The sequence below is a fragment of the Buceros rhinoceros genome, unplaced genomic scaffold (assembly GCF_000710305.1).
Source record: "Buceros rhinoceros silvestris isolate BGI_N320 unplaced genomic scaffold, ASM71030v1 scaffold32738, whole genome shotgun sequence".
In the NCBI taxonomy this organism is placed as follows: Eukaryota; Metazoa; Chordata; class Aves; order Bucerotiformes; family Bucerotidae; genus Buceros; species Buceros rhinoceros.
This window is the reverse complement of record NW_010425742.1, coordinates 14,528-36,305: the sequence shown is the minus strand read 5'-3', so window position 1 is coordinate 36,305 and position 21,778 is coordinate 14,528. Positions and strand designations below refer to the sequence as shown.

General features: G+C 41.6%; 1 protein-coding gene across 1 annotated transcript in view; it reads left to right on the top strand.

Annotated features, from left to right (window-relative positions):
* The first annotated feature begins 189 nt into the window (after window positions 1–189).
* Window positions 190–21,778, top strand: part of CAMSAP1 (calmodulin regulated spectrin-associated protein 1) — a 25,016-nt gene continuing 3,427 nt past the window's right edge. Inside the window, exons 1-11 of the mRNA XM_010141258.1 lie at window positions 190–352; window positions 9,961–10,223; window positions 10,416–10,577; window positions 11,432–11,512; window positions 15,849–15,990; window positions 16,677–16,816; window positions 16,916–17,012; window positions 17,433–17,610; window positions 17,940–18,034; window positions 18,706–18,790; window positions 19,140–21,573. Coding sequence (XP_010139560.1) covers window positions 190–352; window positions 9,961–10,223; window positions 10,416–10,577; window positions 11,432–11,512; window positions 15,849–15,990; window positions 16,677–16,816; window positions 16,916–17,012; window positions 17,433–17,610; window positions 17,940–18,034; window positions 18,706–18,790; window positions 19,140–21,573 — 3,840 coding nt within the window. The remainder of the gene's footprint in view (window positions 353–9,960; window positions 10,224–10,415; window positions 10,578–11,431; window positions 11,513–15,848; window positions 15,991–16,676; window positions 16,817–16,915; window positions 17,013–17,432; window positions 17,611–17,939; window positions 18,035–18,705; window positions 18,791–19,139; window positions 21,574–21,778) is intronic.

The window sequence follows — 21,778 nt, the reverse complement described above, 5'->3', positions numbered from 1 at the left end:
TTTCCGAGTGGATTTTAAATTGCTAAATGAGCCGTTCCGATGCAAATCCCGAAGGCTGTCGGGCCTGTGGTGTTCAGCCCGCCGTATTGTGCCTGGCGTCGTGCTGCCCATCCGTGCAGCCAGCTCCGTGCCGGGGCCCTTCTAAAAATGTGATTGCTTGTGTAAAAGTCCCGCTGTTTTTTGTTTTAGATGGTGGATGTTGATGTTTGTGCGGGTGGAGAGAGTACCAGAAGAAAAATGGATGCCCTGACAGATAGTGCGGTTGAGATTGTCCCTTTGGAGCTCTATGATTCAGCCAGAGCAAAAATAGCTGCTAATCTACAATGGATCTGTGCTAAAGCCTACGGAATAGGTAAGATCACTTCTATCAAGAAGTCATTCTTGGTTTTGTTCTTGCTTTTTCTGTCTCCGCTGCCATTCCAGAAGTCATTAGATTGGGTTTAAATCACCTTTGTTTAAAATATCAGTAATATGATGGTTCGTTCTCTTGTAATATTATATAGTTCCTGGTAGCTTTGACAGGAGATGCCCTGAATCAGCAAACCTGCTAGTGAGCACCCACAGACGGTGCTTGTGAAGAGCGCTTCCCTCAGAATGTTTAAATCCTCATTTTAGCTAAGCAGACTTCCTCCCACAGACCTCCATGGCGCTACTTGCAGGCCCCGAGTCCCTCCAGGCTGCGGAGGCTTTAGTGTGCTTCCTTGTCTAGTCATCTTGGCCCACGGATGCTGGCACCTTGGTTCCCTTGGTATGCTCAGTCAAGACTTTTTTTTTTTGGTCAGATTGTGGTTTTGGTTTCTAGACCAAAAAAGCAATCCAGTTATGATCAGCGACATTCTTTGATGTAAAAGAAGTGTGGAATGAGCAGGTGTGGTTTGCATTGTGAGACATTAAACAGCGTGCTCTTGGTGATAAGAGGGGTTCTCCTTCCCCTTTCGTTGTCACAGACCTTTTCAGTCAAACATGGAAAAATAAAGATTCTTGGAGAATAATTCCTACAGTGTTTTCCTGCTTCTTTTGAAATTGGCTTTTTTGTTTTGAACTAGATCTGTCTCTTCTGAAATACGGTTGCTAGATACATCTGGAGTTTAAATAGCTTCATTGTGAAGAAATATGATGAAGTGTTTGTGAGGTTTGTTTATTCAGATCAAAACGTATAATAGAAGCATGCACAGAATCTTGTTTTGGAAAATGAGGTAGCCCTGTTAATCTAAGTCTAATTCGCCAAACTCATAATATGCTTAGTGGATTAGCACTAGCTTACTTTGAGACAAGGCTGAGGAAAAGCGGTCCATTCCTGCAGTTAAATAGTAATCCTTGTTGGAATATTTTTCTGAATTATTTTTCTTTTTTAGTATTTCCAGGTCTGTCAGTGTTGTCGTCTTAATGATTGCGGAGAAAATAGAAAATAATGCTTTTATAATGTTTAATAGTAGCGAAAGTATTTCATTACAAGGAACAAGAGACAAAAAAACCCTGTTTGTCAGATGATGCTTAAAAAATGTGGGAATTTTGGGAGGGTGTTACTAAAACACTGATAACTTAAAAGAACTGAACAGGCATTTCCTTATGTAAATGTTTTCCAGTTGCTGGAATTGTTTGTAAGGTTTCCTGAAGACTTTTTAGCGATCAGAGATAAAACGGGGTTTCCAAACGTGGAGGCACACTATTTATATTATGACTTTGTTCCTAAAGAAAGCTAATCCTGAACTGGAACTGACTGGCAGGGCTCCTGCGCTGCGGAGAAGGCTTTATGTCCTCGTCTTTCTTGGTAGCGTCTTCTGGGGCTCCAGAACTTTGGGTCTGGATGTCTTGGACCAGTTAACAGCAAGTCCGTTAATGCACCTGACAATGTGGACTTGTATTGAGTAAGTATTTGGCTTTTCTCGGACTCCAAACTAAAAAGAAACCCCCAGTTTGTGGTGCCAGTGATGCGAGCTGTAGCAGTATTTGCCAGTTTTTCCTCTTGTGTTTCGGTTTGTCCAGATTATGTTTAATAGTAGTTAAATGCCGTGAATGGCAGGAAGAAGTGTTTTTGCTGGGGTTTTGCGTTGTTTGTTGGCTCTGGTCAGTAAGGGCTTTGGGGAGCGTGTGTGTGTCTTTGCAGGATCATGGCCCATGGAAATTCTGTTGGATTTTTGATGTGGCTTCTGAAGGGTGTTGTCACGTAGTAACCATTACTTCTGGAACAGCATTGCAAGATGCTTAGAAATTTGTAAGCCTCTTTAATTCATGGAGAGATGGGTCTAGAAAAGTTTCCTCTGTCACTATCGTTTTGAATAACATTTGAACTAATACGTTGCTCACCATCTCTCAGGGGTTTTGTTTGGTGTGAAGATATCAGGTGTTGTTCATGTTGCAGCTACTAAGCAGTTGTGAATTCGTTATATAAAAATCTCACGAGGCAGAGGAAAAGTGTTGGAGGCTTTTTTGTCATTTTAGACTTAGTTCTGGTCAGTTTGATGAAGGGGAAAAAAGCGCCCTGTTTATAATATTAAAACAGTGCCTCTGAAGTCATTCTTCTCTGACAGGGTTTCCATAACTGCCTTCGAAGGTCTGAGTAAAGAGTTGTTTCTGAAATGTTAGATTTGAAATTAACATATATGAATTAGCATTATTTTGTGCCTTAATCTTTCAAATGCTGGTGCATATCCTGGATTTCACTGTCATCTGAGTAAAGCTGAGCTTCTGAAGCAAGGGCATGGTCAACAAACGGGAGTTTGATTCTAGAGTGGATTGTTACTGAAAGTCATTCATCGCTGCAGGCTTTGCCTGAAACGGTGTTTTCTATTTACTGCTAATGGAGATTTGAATTCTCCACATCTAAGCCGGTATCTAAGTATGAAAATTCTTCACCCTTTTTTTTTTTTTTCTCAAGAACAAACTCCTGGGAGCACGCATGACACATAATTTGGAGTTGAAGTGCCAGTTTCGGCTGCGTTTCATTTGATGATGCATTCCTCCTTTTTCCCTTCTGGCCATGAACAGAGAGAATTTCAGTAGCCAAATGACTGAGCACAGCCACCTTCTCTTTTGATCACAAATACTGCTAGAAAGACCTCTCCTCGTGTAGAAATCGGGCTGAACGGTTGTCACAGATGGGCTCCAGAGGGAGGTCTTGCAACTGTGTGTCCAAATTCCAGAAGGCAGAGGGGAAGGATGTTGGGAAGGAAGGTGATTCCCCATTCAGTGTCATTCTTCTCCCCAAGTAAATCTGGGAGCACTATCATGGGTCACTCTAAAAGTCTGTGCACAGACATCTGGAAACCTTCAATACTCTTGGAAGATTATAAAGTCCATTTAGCTGAGGCAGTAGTTTGAGGGAATAGAGTTTGCTTAGAACAGAATTATCTTTGTCACCAGCAAACTTTGATTAGAACCAAATGTGCACTTGAAGGAATTCTGGCAGCATGAAAACATAATTCATAATGTAACTTAAGTGGCCAAGGAGCAAGGGTGCCACCGAGATTGTGGAGCTTCAGTTCACAGGAGGCAAGTGTGGGAGGGTTAGAGAGGCTTGACGAGTCGTCCGTGGGAGAGAGCGCTGCTTCAGTCAGTGGAATGAACCAGATTGCCAAGCAGGAACAGGCTCACGGCTCAGCAGGGGGAAGTGGACCAGGTCCTTCAGCACTGCTGTCCCCTCAGGCTCGAGCAGCAGCAGTCAGGATGAACACAACTAGGACGATTTTGTTTGGTACAACTGGGGAAAATAGACGATGACGATGAAAAAAATTGATTTCGCAGAGGATTTAGTTAGCACAGCATTCATTTCTGTGTAGAAATGATGGGTTCCACGATCGCACTTCAACTTTAGATATGGAAGGAGCACGAGGAAGTTTTTCAGTGTTGCAGCTTGCTGTGGGCAGGTGGGTTGTGTGCAGCCCTTTCCAGAACAAATGGTGTTGCTTCTTCAGAACAGTTTGTAAAATTTGCATTTGTCAAAACAAACCTGGTGGGATTTATTTATTGGAGCTGGGAGCTTTACCAAGTTTCCAGACTTAACACTAGCATTAGCCTGAGACCTTTGGCCAGATACGGCCAGGAGAGCCAAGGGCTAACGTAACACATTGGAGAGGAAACACAGCTTGTGGCTTTTTCTGGTCTGTGAGGTCCTTAGTACTCCCCTGTTCAACGAGGTGTCACAGCACCGTGGCAGCTACCCACAGTTACTGGTGGTAGAGGCAGTGCGAGCGCTTTTCCTGGGCTAAACTGCCGAAATCCCTGAGGTCCTGGTTCTGTTCTTTGTCAGCTTTCTTCTCAGCTCCATAGTAAAAACATTTTTAAGTGAGCTTTGTGTTTTGCAAATACTCAGTAGTTAAACATCTGTTTCTCTAATAAAACACTGACTATTGCTGGCGTGAAGTTTACCAGGGTGAAGAATTCTGTAATTATTATTTTGTCTCTTCTGTTTTATTCAGGTTTGTGGCTTTATGCTTGATCGAAAGATGGTCATGAGAGTGAGGTCACTCTCACCGGCTCTATGCAAAGTCTTTAGCTTGGTTTCGGTGTTTTTCTGCCTGTTGTATGTAAATTTTCATGTGTAATTTTACAGGTCACTTACAGAGTTTATAATACAGCTCTGTAATGAGAACCAGCAAAGAATGTTTTTATTATAATGCAGGTGGTCTTAGTTGCTAAGAATGCATAACCTCTGCTCGTGTTCTGCCTCTTCAAGGCCATCCCTGCAGTCCCAGATAATTTGGTGAGCAGATACTGATACTAACGAAATCCTGCTCAGTGTTTGAATAAGCTTCGTTCTGTTTACCCTGGTGCTTTGGCTCTCTTTCCATGTGAAACCAGTTCTTCATGCTGCTGGAGGTAAAATAAGACCTGGGGTGTATCCAGTTCTCGGGATAAGTCAAATTTGTTTCTATTGCTGTAATTTTCTTTACCAAATCATAATCAGGTAGTTGTCTTTGAACAGGGCTTTGTAGGTGAGGTGGTAGGGATGGTCCCTGCCCTAAAGCAAGGAGAGGTGAGGCTGTGGTAGTTGTCTCTCTGATGGTTGTTATGAGTGATTTTCCTAATCCTGTAAACTATGTTGTACACAGTGATTTATAGATGGAACTGACAGAGATTAGATTTTCCAGAGATTAGAACTCATTGATACAGTGGAACAGGCCAAAAGAATTGCTGCCTGAGAAATTATGGTTGCTTATTTTTTTGGTTCTCCATCTTTTATAAAAATAGCTGGAAGAGGTGTCTCTCCAGAGGGGTGAGAACACTGAAAGAGTTTCTGCTGCTGAAACCTGAAAAAATATGTTATTACTTTGTTTCTCTAGGTGAGGGAAACGGCAAACATGAGCATTTTTTTCTCTATTAGAAGCCGGCTGCGTGCAACTAAGTAATATGGTATAAAATTTACTTAATATCCCTGTGTGAAGGAGATCCGGTCGACTCTGATGTAGAGTGGTGAATTCTGCAGCAATTCTCGATAGAACCCTTAGAATAAACTGAATTAATGAGGCTGCATGCCAGTGCTTTTAAGTTGCTATGAAAACACTGGTAGTTTTTAAGCTTTAACTCTTCGAAGACCTCAGTTTGTCTAAAACCGTACAGCTTGTGTGGAAGTTGGTGGTGTCATTTCCGGGGGATCAATGTAAAGCGCATTAGGGAACCCAGAAGGTATTTGCAAGCTTTTTGATAACAAGCAATAGTAACAGAAAAGTGACTTCCTTTGGGATGAAGATGGTACTGGAGACCTTTTTATAAGCAAAAAAAAAAAAAAAGGACATGGCTTAATTGTTTGTTTTTGTTTTGCTCTGGTACGATTGTTAAACTGCTGGAACAGAAATTTTTGTAGCTATAGCTTAGAAGTTCATTGCTCAGAAGTGAATTTTTCGTGGTGATTTTTCTGAATTCTGAAGCATAAACGTGTAGCAAAACATAAAAACCCCCAAACAACCAAAAAACCACCACCAACAAAACAAAGAAGCAAAAGAAGTTTTAATGAACAAATTTCTCTAAGTTCAGTTATAGGTCATGAAAGTAAGGTGTTGAAAAAGATCCTTGTAGAAACTGGGGCTTGGAAAGACGGGGACATTTTCTTGACACATTCTGCAGTGAGGCAAGTGAAAAGTGTGGGACACAGCCATAAAAACTGGGGAGAAAAGCTGTCGCGATACCGGTGCCTGCTTGTGTGGCTATAGTAGGTTATGGAAATCGGCGTTAGGTGAGCCTTGGTGGTGTGTAATGGTTCTAAAACTGACACTGTGGTTCAGAGGATTTTGGCAATGTGGGAATTGCCAAAATGTTGACGTTTTTAGGGGGTTTGGGATCCTGAGCAGACCTGGGTGCTGCAGTGTTTCATGGGGTGTTATATGACGGATCAGAATAATCAGCAGGGATGTGAAAGGTAAGGCAGGGCTCTTACCCTGTGCTTCCAGATGTGGATTTTGAATATTGACGGTATCTCTCAGTGAGAGCGTGGTTTCTGCTGGTGGCTGTCGAGGGAGGCTGTGGTCCCCTGTTTGAGAGAATTCCACTGCCTGCAGCACATGTGCAGTGGTGACATTTAGAGTTACATGCTTCTAGAGCATCCTTTTTGCTTTACAGGTTTCCCTGCCATGTGGGTAGTACAGTTATGAAATACATTTGAATTAATACAGTTAATGTTAGTGCTCTTGAGCTTTGATGTGGTTTCTATATCTTAAAATTTCTGTGGGCCTTTAGTCAGGGCATCAAATTAGTTACAAAATGCTTCTTTTCTTTAACTGGCAGAAGTGTTGTATACCCTAATGCAGAAAATAAAACTGGGCAAATGACGGTGCAATAGGTTGCAGTTGTGGGGGGACTAATGTTTATGAGTAACTTCTTAGGATGGTATTCGAATTAGTGATCCTGGTACCAGAAGTTATTCCTTCCCTCCCCGTGTCTTTAGTCCTGGTCAGTCCAAATCCATTCAGTCCTTAAGGAAGTGTATGGAGATCAGAAATGTGACGTTAGAGGGTTCTTCAATACAGAAGAATAGAGTTCTTTTGGCTGGGCGTGCGGAGTAAAGAGCAGTGGCCAAGATACAAGATGTTGTTGGGGTTTTTTTAACATATTGATTTCTGTGACATGGAATCTCATCTCTAAGAATTAGATCCGTTTGTTGCTACAAAAGGCTTTTAAAAGTCATTAAAATGTTGCTAGTTTAAACGAAACTTGTGGGAGGTCTCACAGTCCCTGTGGACTTGGAGGAAGCTGAGCATCACGTTGCAGGCGTCTGTTCTGGTTTACTAGTGGGTGTAAAGACCCTAGTGCAATAGGTTGTATCTCTGTGGGTGTGTTAGTGTTGAAGAGGAAGCCTTTGGCTCTCTGTACTTACGGTCTGTGGAATAATCACAGTATGCCTGTGGAAGAGGCTCCTGGAGCACTGGAGGTGAGCGGTCTGGGGGGCTGCGGGCGAGCTGGGCAGCTGATGGGCTGGAGCAGGGTCAGGGCTCTTTGTCCAGCCCTTACCCCAGTGCGGTTCCAGACCGTCACCTCGGTTACCCTGCGCTGCGGGGGGCTGGGGAGCTGGTACAGGGCAGATGTTCGGACTAAACCCCTCAGCTCACTACTTCACACTTCAGACATTGAGAGTTTGCATTTTTTTTAATTGTTTTAAAAAAGCCTTTAAAACCGGGAGCAGTGCTAATGCTTTTACCAGAAATTATGTACTTCTTCATGGATATTGAATGAGCTAGTATTCTATTGTTTCTGTTCAAAGAATTTCAGTAAAAAGCAGCGTGTCTTTGATTGTTAAAGGTGTAGCTGCTTGTAATGAAGCTAAAATGTTAATCCTGTGAGCTGCTTTGGTTTGGTTTTTGGATCTTTCCCCAGTCTTTAGAAGCAGAAGCTCTAGTTCTTGGTCTGGAAATGGCAATGGCCATTAAATGGAATTAGCTTTCAGAAGCCTTTGATTTTAGGTCAGGTTGACTAACGTTAAGAAGATTAAAAATCTTGGAATTCACTATCTGTTTCACTAAAAATGGGCACCCACGTTAATAAATGCTATTTACATGGCATCAGTGCTGGTCTCCCCCAGCTATCTTCAGTCGATACACTATATAGCACAGCATTCAATGTCACATGAAGGAAAAACGGTGATCTTAATTTTTAATCTTCAAAACTCTTTCCATTTTGAAAAGCAGGGGCAGTACGGTGTGGAGTTGAGGGGAACTGTTGGAGCTGGTACGACAGTGCTGGTTTATGACATTTTTATTGAAGCGAGATGCCCTTCTGGTTCACGTAACTGATAACCTTCTGTCTCAGTTTCTTTTCTCGATGAACAGGAATTGCTCTGCAGCGTACAAGTACTGTGCAGCTTAGCTCACAGTTCAAGAGCAGGCTATAGGAAGGAGTTTTTTGAATGGTTTTCTAAATTCAATTATTCTGGAAATTAGCCAAATGAAAAGTAAATACACTGCCAAATTAATGATTCTTTTAACTGTAGATGTATGTATCTAAAATGAACAGTTGAAGTGGCTTGGAGGGAAGATCTTCAGAGGGACTGGATAGCAGAAGAGAGATATTTTTAATGTTTGAAAATTATGAAATATCGGGCTTCTATTAAGACAACACACTTGAGGCTGCTAGGCAATAACAGATATATATATAAAGATCATTGATTATAAAGATCATTGATTATAAAGATCAATAGCTTCCAGTCCCATTACCGAATATGAGTAGCAGTATTTATTTTGGGACTTGTCTATTTTTAACTTGGTTTCTGTCTTTTCAATAGTATCAAGAAACCATTGCTTACAGCAGCGTTTCCTTCCACTTCCCAGTGCTGCGATCCGTTGATGTTCACCTCGTGTTTAGAACCGGTAACACTGGCGGTATTTCAGCTGTCAGTGTGTGGATCTGAAGCGTCAGGAACGTGTTCAGAGCGAGCAGAGTATTAGCTGGTGGTGGTGCCTTTCTCTCCTGCCAACTCTGGAGCTGTGCTGACTCGTAGCGGAAGTAGAAGTCTCTGAGGGTTGAGAACTGGTGGTGAAGAAGCGGTGTGCAGGGATGAAGGCTTCTGCGTTGTTAATTCTAACTTGTGTGTAACTTCCTACACTCAGGCTCTGGGTCCGGTTTGATGACATCACGAGACCGTTTGTGGAAATCGTGCCATTCCAAAAGAAGTTCCTTTTAGCTTTGGTCTAAAATTCGTGTTGAATCCAAATCCAAGTGGAGTGATTTTGCTTCATAGGCTTCAATTTTTATTTCAAGGCTGAAAAGCTGCAATAGTTTTCTTGTCAAGAAAACAGACAGCTCACTGAAGACTCAGTTGTTTTGCAAACTGTGAAATGCGCGAGGTTTTAGTCAGATATTTCAGTTTTTCTGTGAACTTTGGCAGTTTAGAACCAAGAAATAGGAGGCTGAGTTTTCGTTTTCAGTTTGAGAAGGCTTAGCTGGCCCCTCTCGTGACCGAGTGTGGCAGTTTCTTCCTTGCTGTGCACAGATGTTCGGCGTATTGCTTGAAGTAGTGTACATTTTGCTTTGAAGATATATAAACCTTACCCATCTGCTTCACAGAGCATTTTACCCTGTGATCTAAGTAAATGATTTTTAATTCCAAATAGAATTAAAATACTAAGAATACGCGCTAATCAGTGGAGGTGATAGCGACTCATTCTGATTAAGCTGGGTCTTATCCAAGGAAACAGCCAGAGGACAGTGGGACGTTCGTCCCTGTTGAAGTGCTTTCTTGGAACGGGCTCCAGGATCTTGAGAAAGGTAACTGGTGATGTACAGGATTTTCACTGAAGTGTGTCTAAGGCAGGAGCCAATTATTTATGCTTTGCTTAATTAAAATGTAAGCACCAAGACCTACTGAAAACCCCGTGCAATATGAAACTGCAGACCAAATTACGCGTGGTATTTTTTGTGCTTGATTTTTTTCCCCTTATGTATGCTCTTTGAATTACAGTTAAAATGTTATTTTGTTTAGAACTGGTGCCCCTTACTGGCGCCACTTGTTGAAACTTTTCTTCCTTGTTTCAGATAACGTCCCAGAGGAGCTGAAGGACCCATTTTACATAGACCAGTATGAGCAAGAGCACATTAAGCCACCCGTGATCAAGCTGCTGCTGTCCAGCGAGCTGTACTGCCGCGTCTGCAGCCTCATTCTGAAGGGGGATCAGGTGGCAGCTCTGCAGGGCCACCAGTCAGTGATCCAGGCGCTGTCTCGCAAAGGGATTTACGTCATGGAGAGCGATGATACACCTGTGTCTGAGTCTGAGCTGGGCTCTGCTCCGATCAAAATGGTTAGCTTAATTAAATCACCTAATGAGCTGCTTTTTATTTAACACAAGCTAAAATAGTTCATGGAGTGAAGAGCTCTGAATTTCTAGGTCACTAACCTCAGGAATTTTTCATTTTAAATACAGTTAGAATAGTTTGTATTTTTTTTTCTTAAAGGATTTTATTTTTCAGTACTTGTTGTTTCCTCCTTGTAGAGTTCTCACATGGCAATGATCGATGCTCTGATGATGGCCTATACTGTAGAAATGATCAGCATTGAAAAGGTGGTCGCTAGTGTCAAGCGTTTCTCTACATTCAGTGCCTCGAAAGAGCTGCCCTATGATTTGGAAGATGCAATGGTTTTCTGGATTAACAAGGTAACTCTGACTTTGGGGAACACGGGCCTGTTTCTTAGTGTTACTTTTTAGGCTTTTAAGAAGATTCTGATGAGCATCTTCATCCCATCTTTCTTACCCATGCATTTCTGTCATCTCTTCCACTTCAGACGAAGAGCTGCTTTAATTACTGTGGTGTTACTCGTTACCTCAGATCCAGTCTAGTTGGGTATAACAGCCTCCTAACACACATTGTTATTAATAATATTTGATTCCCTTATTACTGCAGCATATTCTAATTTCATCTTCTTGCTTGGCTTCCCAAGGTTTCAATACACATTAGGAAAGAGAATCAGACTAGCAAGGAAATGCAATTTCTTTCTCCTAGGGATGCTGCAATAAAGCTGGTAAATTTTTCAAGGCAAATTAAAAAAAAAAAAATTAAAATTTCCCTAATTTAGTTTAGGAAAACTGTAAATTAGGAAAACTGTAGAAATCAGGTTCTTTCTTTTCTGACAAGCTGCTATGAGGATTGGGGGAGGTTTAGGTGGAGCATTGTTTCCTGTTAAATCACTGGATAGACTTAATTCTGCCTGGTTTAGATACAGTTAACAGAAAAACTAAAACTGAAGTTAAGCTATCAAAACCCTTTCCAGTGACAAGAGTCCCACTCCAAAGAGAGATACTCCTCTGTAATCCCAGGATTCCCTTGTTGTGATTGTAGCTACTGCTAAGAAGAGACTTGAAAACCGTTGTAGCACGTTATTCTATGAACATCTGTGTTTGTGGAATGGAATGGATTGGCCATTAAATAAGGGGAGGAAGAAGGAAACTTGGCTTGTGGAAACATATATTTGGATGTAATTTAATATCTTTTCTATGCTATGCCCTTCTAGGTGAACCTTAAAATGAGAGAGATAACAGAGAAAGAGATTAAATTAAAACAACAACTAATGGAAAGTCCAGGGCACCAAAAGGTAAACCAAAGTTGTCTTCAGGTGTGTGATTTTGTCTGTTGCTATTGATGGATTTTAATACAAGCATCTCAGTATTTTCTTCGTCAGAGAAGTGAGGCATCCAGTCCTTGAAACTCCTGAGGTTTTGTGCATGCATTCTGTCGTCAGTGCCCTTCCTTAACTTTCATGGCCACTGGTACCTTCTGACTTTCTGTCAAGTTTCAGTTGGACTAAAATAACGTGTTTCAACTTAAAATAACTTGTATCAACTTTAATATTACTCAGCTTTCACAGCACAAAATATATGTTATATATTTTGGAAGCTCTTGGGGCATATTCATTTCTCATGGGTTAATTGTCTAATGCATATTCAGGTTCTAGCTAGCAAGCATACTCTTGGCATTCAAACGGTTTATGTGTGTGTTCGTAGTTTTTTCCACCTTTTTCCCTTGAAATTATAACACGATGCACTAACATTGCAAAACAGAGCGCACTTTCATTTCTGGAGAGCACAGAATGGAACTTTTTCAGACCTGAAGTGGATCAGCTATCTAAGCTCGTCGTTTCTGGTTTAAGAAAGCCTTAAGAAAAACTGCTAAATTCTTGCCTCAAATTGGCATTGCTGCGCAAAGGGGATAAAATTGTGGTATACGAACAAAGCACCATTGTTTAACTTTCATGAGTGGCAAAGCTTTTTGATGTGCTTCTTCTGTAAAATAATATCCTTGAATGATAAGGAGCTAAAGAGCTGTTTAATTGATGTGGTCTGAAGGATCCCTTTAACTATTGGAGTCTCTGTTGATTTTTGGGTCTTATTTTAATATTTTTCAATGTAAATTTCTGGGCTCCAACCCCTCTAAAGTATGAAAGTGTTTATTGCTGAAGTGCATTTAACTATTACTGCTTTTAACTTGCCTTGCTGATGTTCCTTTCCTATTCCCACGTTCCTTTCCTTGCTTCCTGAGCAGTCTCCTTCCAAATGGTATTGGAAATTAGTACCTGTAAGTGAACTACTTTTCACCAGTTGTCATCCACAAAACCATGGCTTTTTAAACTTCTTCAGAGTGTTTGCTTCCATTACAACGCTGCTTAGCCCGTCTTTGAAACACACCACTGTGTAACCTTCTGGATCATCAGGCTTAGTTTTCATAACATGATGTTTGCATACTGTACAGCATATAGCATAGTCACTCCACAGCGTTTCGAAAGGGTTTCCACAGCGCAGGAGGGAGGGGTGTGGAGTAGCAGCAGAAAACGAGAAAGTGAACAGCAGTGGGAGTGGTTGTGTTTGCTATTTAGTTGTAAGCAGGCGATTGATCACAGCACTAAGTTGATGTAAAAGCTGGTTGGTTTAAACGGTTGCTTCATCTTCAAATCCATGGTCAGATGTTTACAGACAGTCATCACACAACACTCTTGCCCTGTGCTCGTGCAGGTTTGTAAATCTGCCAAAGCCAGAGCACCGTTAGTCACTGGGAAGGGGGTTAGGGGGTTTGACAGACCAGTTTGGAGCCGTTAGGACAGCTGCTGGAATTGTGTATTGAACTAATGAGACTGAAGCCGGCATAATGGGAGCAAAGGCAGCTTTTACATATCAGAACTCCATACTTAGTTTCTTCATGGCAAAGTGTGGGAATGGAATATCAATTCCATTATATAGAAAAAAATAATAAAATTGTACTTCTGGTATACAAGCCTGCATTCTTTCCTGGGTTTATTTCAACTCGCAGAGGTTTTTCTTTGTTCCTTTGCTTCCCTTAGCCTCAGTACTCTTTCTCCTCTGCTTACTGGCTTTGGTGGTTTCTATTTTCTCTCTGGGAAGATGAGAGCTGTTGTCTTGGTTGCAAGTTCCAGAGAGCGGTGCACTGGGAAAAGGCTGCGTGATGGGACGGTAACCTGTCCCCTGCTTTTCCACAGAGAGCTCAGTCCCACTCTGCCCTATAATCCTTTATTTGTTTGAACCAAATGTATGGGCAGCAGTGAAAACTTGATATATCTGAAAGAAAGGAAGTTTGAGCAGGGCCCTGCAGGCTGATAGACTCTGTGACAGAGCCCTCTTCTCCTGCCAGTACGTAATGGAGAATTGACCTGGTGCTGATCGCTTACGTTCCAGCTCAAAGATCACACCCGTGTTTGAGGCAATCACTTGATAGTCTTTCGAGGAAGTCAGGTAGGTTTAGGTTTTGTTTAGAGATAACTGGGTGAGAACAGAAAAAAATTACTTGCAGCTGGTGGTAAAGGAAGGAGTAAATAGAGGTTATGTTGCTGCTAGTCCAGTACCCCTTAGATTACACTGGTTTATTGACAGATTTTGCAGTCTCCATAGGAGCTCTCACACTGTGTCACTTCTGTCATGGAGATCTATCTCTCTTTCTGCATGCAGTGCATACAGATGTCATTAATTGTATGCATAGGCTGGGGGGGAACAAACCACAAAACTTGGCTTAGAATACAAGAAAGAATTCAAAATTTCTCAGTATAAAGGACTGAATGGTTAAGAGAATAATAGTTGAGCAAATAATAAAGAATTGAATCCATAAAAACCCTCTTTGATAAATATGTGGATTTTTTCACTAAAGCTAAAATAAACAAGGAATTCTTATAGACTTTAGTTCTCAGTGTTGAGTGTAGTTCGTTTAAATTCTATTTAAGCCTATTGGAAAGGAAATGTTTGCATCTAAATGCAGGAGGAATTTAAGTTTAAAAAGAAATTTCTGAAGTTTGGCTTTACTCTGCGTACTTTGACTAAGTGGATAAGTGATGAGCCGTTTAAGCTAACCAGTTCACCTTAGTGTTCATACTTACTTTATGAGATTTAATGACCACACTTCCAGTGCATAATGGATGTTGCTAATGCATTTGATTTGATTTTCGTTTTGGAATAATCACCGTCGTGTATCTCGTGTTTCTTTTTGTGTAAGCCTGATCTGATGCATGCTGTCTCGCACTGCATGCTGGAACCAGTGGAATATGCTCGTGTGGTACAGTATGATTCACATTCCGTTACATATTTGTGGACTGCTCCAGGCTGGGGAAAAAAAAAAAAAAAAAAAAAAAAAAAAAAAAAAAAAAAAACACAACACAATTTACACCTGGTAAAAGGGCAGGAAAAATAGCATATCGAGATACTCCTAGAATTACTCACCTTTGCCAGGAAGACTTCAGATGTTAATATGCATGCAAAATGAATAAATGAAACTGATGGTTAGTACTATGAGTATAACTGATCTTCGAGCAGGATTTTTCCTCAGCCTGTGCCATCCTAAACTGACACGTGTGAGTGTGTGTGTGCGCGTGCGTGTAGAGAGCTTTCCCAAGTTCCCTTGGAAAATGTGTGATATCATCATTAAAATCCAGCTTTCCTCTGCTGGATGTATAGCTGTGTGTTAGGCCAGCACGGTGCTCCAGATAGGCAGTTACACGCTAAGTGGTATTACTGCACTGAAGTGTACAAGGAGCCTTTTCCCAGCACTGGAAGGTGTCTCTGCCGGGCTCTGTAGCGTATTCCTCTCCCGCTTGCCCCATCACTTTGCTGCTCACGCATAGCTCCAGGCTTCTCGTCTAGTAGCGTGTGGATGCTCTAGCAAATATCGGCACTAAAACTTCTCTTGCAAAGCCTGCAAGAAGCAATGCCAAGATTTGTTCTGTGGTTGACTGGCTCTAGCCGCTCTTCAGCCACGCTCCAAACGATGTGAGGGCCAGCGGGTGGTTTGCAGGAGTTCGACACTGATGGGTAGTGAAATCCAGGAGAGTTTTGCTGCTGCTGTAGCAGACCCCATGCTCCTCTCACTGACCACTTTGGAAAAAGCCGTGTTGTTTCTTTTGCACGACGTTAGTGTTGTGTGCTGGCTTGCTAGACAAGTTCTGAATCTCTCTGAGAGAGCTTTGCTATCTGTGGACACAGTGGCAAGCCTGTGAATGTCAATCATGTATGAGAAGTCCCTGGCTCATCTGGATTATTTTTTGCTGTGTTTTGGTTTTGATTTGTTTCTCCCAAGCTTTCAGTGTTCTCATGTAGTTACCTCATCTCTTTCTTTGGATCTGCTGCATTCATGCATCTCTGTGGAAGGATTTTGACTTAAATTGCTTGTAAGAAGTTCAAGTGTGTGAATGAATCTAGGAGTCCAGCAGCACAGATTGCTTCCAGATGTGAGGAGGACGATTAAGAGGGAAGCACCATATTCTTCAGAATTGGCTTCCATTGAGAGAAAAGTATAACCCTGAGAGGGTTTTGACTCAGAGCAGAATGCTATAAAGGATCCACCGTAAAGAGTTTTCAGTGCTTTACAAAAATTCCAGTTGTAATTTTATTTTTCTTTTTGTTAGCATCACGTGAACACCTGTTTTCTTTTGTTAGGTGCGTTACCGAAGAGACCATCTTTCAAGCAGGCAATTACCGTACTTTCCTTTGCTTGAGGATTTGATGAAGGACTGCAGCGATGGTGCTGCTCTTCTAGCTGTGATACATTATTATTGTCCGGAGCAAATGAAGCTAGATGGTATGTAATAGAGGTTTCTAAAAAAAAAAAAATAAAAGAAAATGTCTTCAGTCATTGAAAGTTGAACTAGAAATACATTATCAAAGGAAAATGCGATACATCCAATAGGCAATGCACTCCAGCGAGGGAAGAGTCAGGTCACATGTGGAATCTGCATCAGTGTGTTTGAAAAATAACCTCTCTTTGATTTTGGTTTTTTCCTTACTGTGTTTAGAAGGCTCTGCTCTGTGCATTCAGACCTGCAAAACAATCCATTCTGTTACAGGGCCAGGTGATTTGCCTTTCCTTGCTCCAAGACTGAGCTTGGTTTCAACGGAACATAAAAAAGGAATGCATGTCCCCTGGTATTCACTGATAATTCTCATGTTCTGTAATTATGTAATTTGACACTTTACAATCTAGGTTTTAAAATAGTTTCTCCTGGTTTTCAGCAATTGTCACTCTCTGGCGTATCAAACAGGAGTTCTCCTTCCAGCTGCAAAGCTGATACTGCTCTATCTGTGGTTTTCTTCCTCCTTTTCCTGTCCCCCTGGATTTTGATGGGTAGAGGAATGTCACTTGTAGCCAATAAATATTAAATGGTGGTGTCTAAGCAGCCCGTGTAGTTCCTGTACGTGGTGTTTCTGTTAGTTGTGGCTGGAAGGTTAATACATTGGAACAGTGTTGGAACTTTCTCCCCCATCTAGATATCTGTTTGAAGGAGGTAACCTCAATTGCAGACAGCCTCTATAACATCCAGCTTCTGAGAGAATTCTCGAATGAGTATCTGAACAAATGCTTTTACCTCACATTGGAGGACATGCTATATGCTCCTTTGGTTTTAAAGGTAAGAAACAGAATGAAGGATCGATTTTTAAATAAAACGTGGCTAACTCTTAAGTGTTTTATCATTGTGAGGCATGTTTCTTCTGTTTTCCTGTTGCAGCCTAACGTCATGGTATTCATTGCGGAACTCTTCTGGTGGTTTGAGAATGTCAAGCCAGACTTTGTACAACCAAGAGATATTCAGGAAATAAAAGATGGTGAGTGTTTGACTTGACAAATGTTGGTGTGTTGTTTGAAATCCTTACATTACAAGGAAACTTGCACAGTGGTGTTTCCTTCAGAGTTTTGTTTCTACCCAAACTTTCTGCTTGGGGGATCTCTGAAAGCAGTGAAAATGGAAGGAAAGTTAATCCTAGATCCACTTGAGTTCTAGCTTTTAGAAGGAGATGAGGAGATAATTTTTCCCTAGTCCCAGTGATTATTTACTTACCATTTCCTTTCCTATGAGGTCTCTGTGAGATACATATTTTAAATACAGAGTATTCCTTCAGGTTTCATTTTAGTATCGTGCCAGAAAGTTTTCTTTCTTGTGTACTGCACTCTGGAAACTCCCTGTTCTGTTTGGTTGTTTTTGATGGCTGGTACAAGTTGCGTTAACATTACCAATATCTGCACAGTTAAAACAGTGCTGCAGCAGAAGAGCAGTCGCCCACCCGTTCCCATTTCCAACGCAACCAAGCGCAGTTTCATGGCCAGCCCTGCCAGCACAGCTCCAGCAGACCTGCAGCCTGCCGCTCAGGCAGGCCCTGAGGCTTGCAGCAGATACTACCTGCACTCTGAGGAGCCTGACTATCTGTGAGTCTGTTCTCGTTGTGTTTGGACTAATCTTCACGTTATGCTTCCATTTGGATAATCTGGGAATTTCTGCTGCTAAATGTTCTGATTTTGCTCCACGTGGAGTGAATTTGAGTTGTTGTTTAGAAACTTAAAACAGTTTGATTTCAGGTAGGGACATTACTTTTGTATTGTTACTTGGGAAAACCTTCTCTTTAAGTAACTTTTTCTAAATTAATGGTATATTACTGTATTTTTAAAAATCTGGGGGTAACTATTACCAGTGTAACATCACAGCTGTATCATTTCTCTCATTCTCGTACTAATGAATTTTTGCTTTTCTGAATTAGTGGCAAAGGAGGAAGCCCTGCCTTCAGCCCTTCCCATCCACTGCTCCCTCTGAGACAAAAGCAGCAAAAATCTTTACAGGGAGAAGATAGCCCTGGTAAGTCTGCCTGGAATTTCCATTTCAACAGTCAAGGGCCATTAATGTCGATATGGTAGTGAATAAAAATACAAGTTCATATACGAGAATGGTCTAAAATGGAATTAAACTGCAGGCAGCCAAGTTGGAAGCATGTTCGGTTTGAGTGAAGCATCTTTCTTTGCATTAGAAGATTTTAAAGATCTTTTAAGGAAGTTACTGCGTTTAAAAAAAACTAAAAGAAAGGAAAAAGCCTCTTGTCAAATGTTCATAATTCTAGCAAAAGTCTTAGGAAGTAAGATTGTCATCCGGAATAGCAAACTCGCTGTAGAACTGACATAGTTTGCCTAAACAAGTTTTTAATTACTGAAAATCTAGGTTTTGTACTTAGCCAGATATGCTCAGAACTTCTTTTCATTTATCAGCTAAGCTGCCAGCCCAACATTCCAGATCCTTAGGCGCTAATAACATGCAGCAAGGGGTTTTTTGCTATATATGTGGAACTTTTCACTGTATTTTTTTCAGGTTTTGTCTGTCTCTCTGTTTGTCTGTCTGTCTTGTTGGTGTTTCAGCGAATTGGTTTGTGCTGCCATCTCTTGGTGAAGGAGTTTATTATGTTTGCTATTAGATAAAGTAAAAGTGCTCATTTAAAGACCATTTCTAAACCATTAACCTTTTAAAAAATATTTCAGGTCAACGGCATCGTTCTAATTCTCTGACCCGTGTGGACGGGCAGCCACGAGGTTCAGTTCTTGCGTGGCCAGAGAGGAAGCCCAGGTAACTGATGCACTGAAATATTACCATAGTGTTTAGTGAGAGGACACTGTGACAGTTTCATTACGGTAAAGGGGTGTCACTTGCTTACAGCTGGACTCAGTCACTTCATTTTGTCTTCTTTTACATTTTCAGAGATGAGTGATTTTAGGGTTGCATTTGCTTTAAACATGATTTTCAGTACACACTGAAGATGTCTGAGGTTGCTATTTAATATTCCTAATCGCTTTTGACACAGGAGACATTTTTCAAATGGAGCAAAAATTTTAGCTGTCCGTGTCATGGTCCTTAATTCAACAAATGGCAATTTTTTTGTGCTGAAGTGTCAGCAGACTGTTCTTATCTTTTCCAGACCTCTGTCTCAGCCAACACCATTTGCTCTTCATCATTCTGCCAGTAGTGATGTGGACCCTGGGTCTGGTGACAGCATTAGTCTGGCTAGATCCATCAGCAAAGACAGCCTGGCTTCAAACATTGTTAATGTAACTCCGAAAAATCAGCCCCATCCTCCAGCAGTGAAAACCAACGGGAAGAGCTTGCTGAACAATGTTGAAATGGAGGATGAAGATGAAGAGCTTATTGCAATAATCAGACCTGAAGAAAGGCCAAGCCGTGGCGATCTTGACTTGCAGAACGCATCAGCCAGGGTGCCCAGCATAGTGGCAACTGCATGGTCTCCGAAAACAAATAGCGAGACTTCAGAAAGCAAACCAGACAGTTTTTACTTGGAGCCTTTAATGCCTGCGGTGCTAAAACCAGCAAAGGAGAAACAGATAATCAATAAAGAGGATGAATGTGGGGAGGGGAAACAAAGGAGTTTTGTAACAAAGAGATTAACTGAGGGACACTTGCCTTTGATCCGCAAGAAAACAAGCAGCAGTCATGGTGAGCATGACCTCAATAGGACTTTTACTCCAATTGCTAGTTCTGATTTCACTCCAGTTGCAGATCCTAGTACTACAGATTCGGTGGCACTGCTGGAGGCGGGTTTAGAAGCTTCCAGACCTTTGGCTAGTAGCAGTTTAGACCCTTCCGCTCAGGAGCTGTCCACAGGAGGGTTTTTTCTTCACGCTGCTAAATCTGATGATGACATAGCAAGTAAAGTCAATGCAAGTTACGTGAGAAGTCTCAATTCGCATGTTGCGGATACTACATGGACTATGGTGAGACAGGACTCTGATTCAGATCTCTTAGACATGGAAGATGCTGAGCAGGACTTGGTAGTCATAGATGGCCATCCTATAGTCGCTAAATACATTGGTGAGGAAGAATCTGCAAAGTTACAAGAAGATATGAAAGTAAAAGAACATGAAGATAAGGATGATGCTAGTGGACGTTCCAGCCCGTGTTTGAGTACAATTTCTCAAGTTAGTAGCGTGTCCATGGCTAGTGGGAGCGTCCGAATGACCAATTTCGCAGAACGAAAGCTTCAGAGGCTTAATAGCTATGAAACAAAGTCCAGCACAAGTAGTTCACAGAAGACCACACCAGATGGCTCAGAAAGCTGCCCGGCACCACTCACCACCTGGAAGCAAAAGAGAGAGCAAAGCCCCAACAGACAAAATAAAGATAACGTTAATCTTTTAGCTTCTGAACTGGTGCAGCTTCATATGCAGTTGGAAGAGAAACGCAGGGCAATAGAAGCGCAGAAGAAGAAGATGGAAGCCTTATCAGCAAGGCAGCGACTAAAATTGGGCAAGGCAGCTTTCCTGCATGTTGTTAAAAAAGGGAAATCTCCTGACGTTCCACAACCTCTTAAACCAGAACATTTTGCAAAAGAATATTCTCAGCACAATGGTGAGGACTTAGATGAAGTTTCATTGGGTTCCAAATCTGAGGAGTTTCTTGTGAAAGAGGAGGAGAGAGAAGAAATGCTTAATGATGCTCAAGAAGTAACAAAAGCAAAAATGCAAGAGAGCCTGGTGTTTGCTGAGCAGCACAGACCAAAAGACTCTGCTGCTCTACATGATTTGGAAAAAAGTAAGATTATTTCTGTGGCTCTCCTAGAAGACAATGTTACCGAAGTGGATATAAATGAATGTGATCTTTCTATTGAGAAACTAAACGAAACAATCAGTACCCTTCAGCAGGCCATATTAAAGATTTCTCAGCAGCAGGAACTGCTTATGAAATCTCCATCAGTGCCATCACCAGGAAGCAGAAGTAACTCTCAGGACCAAAAGGTAAAACCATCAATTCATTTTGTGGAGCCCCTGTCCCCAACTGGAATGAACAGTCTTCGTAAACCACCTCGGTTTGGTCAAGGAAGGACTCCTCGATCAGGAAGACCAGCTGATCTGAAAGTCACTAAAGACAGACAACAAAATTCAACACGTGTTAAAACCCCGACACAAAGTCTAGAAACCTTACCACATTTAAGACCATTTCCATCCAACAGCTTGGCAAAGACACCAACAGAAATCAGCTTGGAAAGCAGTCCTGATATTGGGAATGGTTCTCAAGAGAAATGTTTCTTTGACACCTATAGACTTCATGATGAGAGCAACCAACGGGCACTTGTTCTCTCCACCTCCAAAGATGCAAATATTATTTCTGAAATGAACAACGAGGTGAGCAGCTTCAAAGAAACAGGGTTGAATTCTTCTGATGGCTCAGGAAAAGAAAATGTCCCAGTGGATGAGCCACTGAGGAGCAAGGCTAATCTCATCGAAGTGGACTTGTCTGACTTAAAAGCTCCAGATGAAGGAGAGCTTGAAAACCAGGACAGCTCTGCAGATATAATGAGCGAAGGTGATCAGAAGTCTGGTGTGGGGTTTTTCTTCAAGGTAAATATCTTACCTGTGTTTGGTTATTTGGTTATTGTTACACGTTTGCCCAGCATTAGAACTATTTTTGTCGCCTTCAGTCTTCTGCGGGAACACAGCCCATTTTGGCTGCAATATTAAGATCTAAAAAACTGCATTGGAAAAGAATCGCTGGTGGAGAGAAGAGGCTTTGATGTACTGTCTGAGATCCTGATTCTTGTTAGCT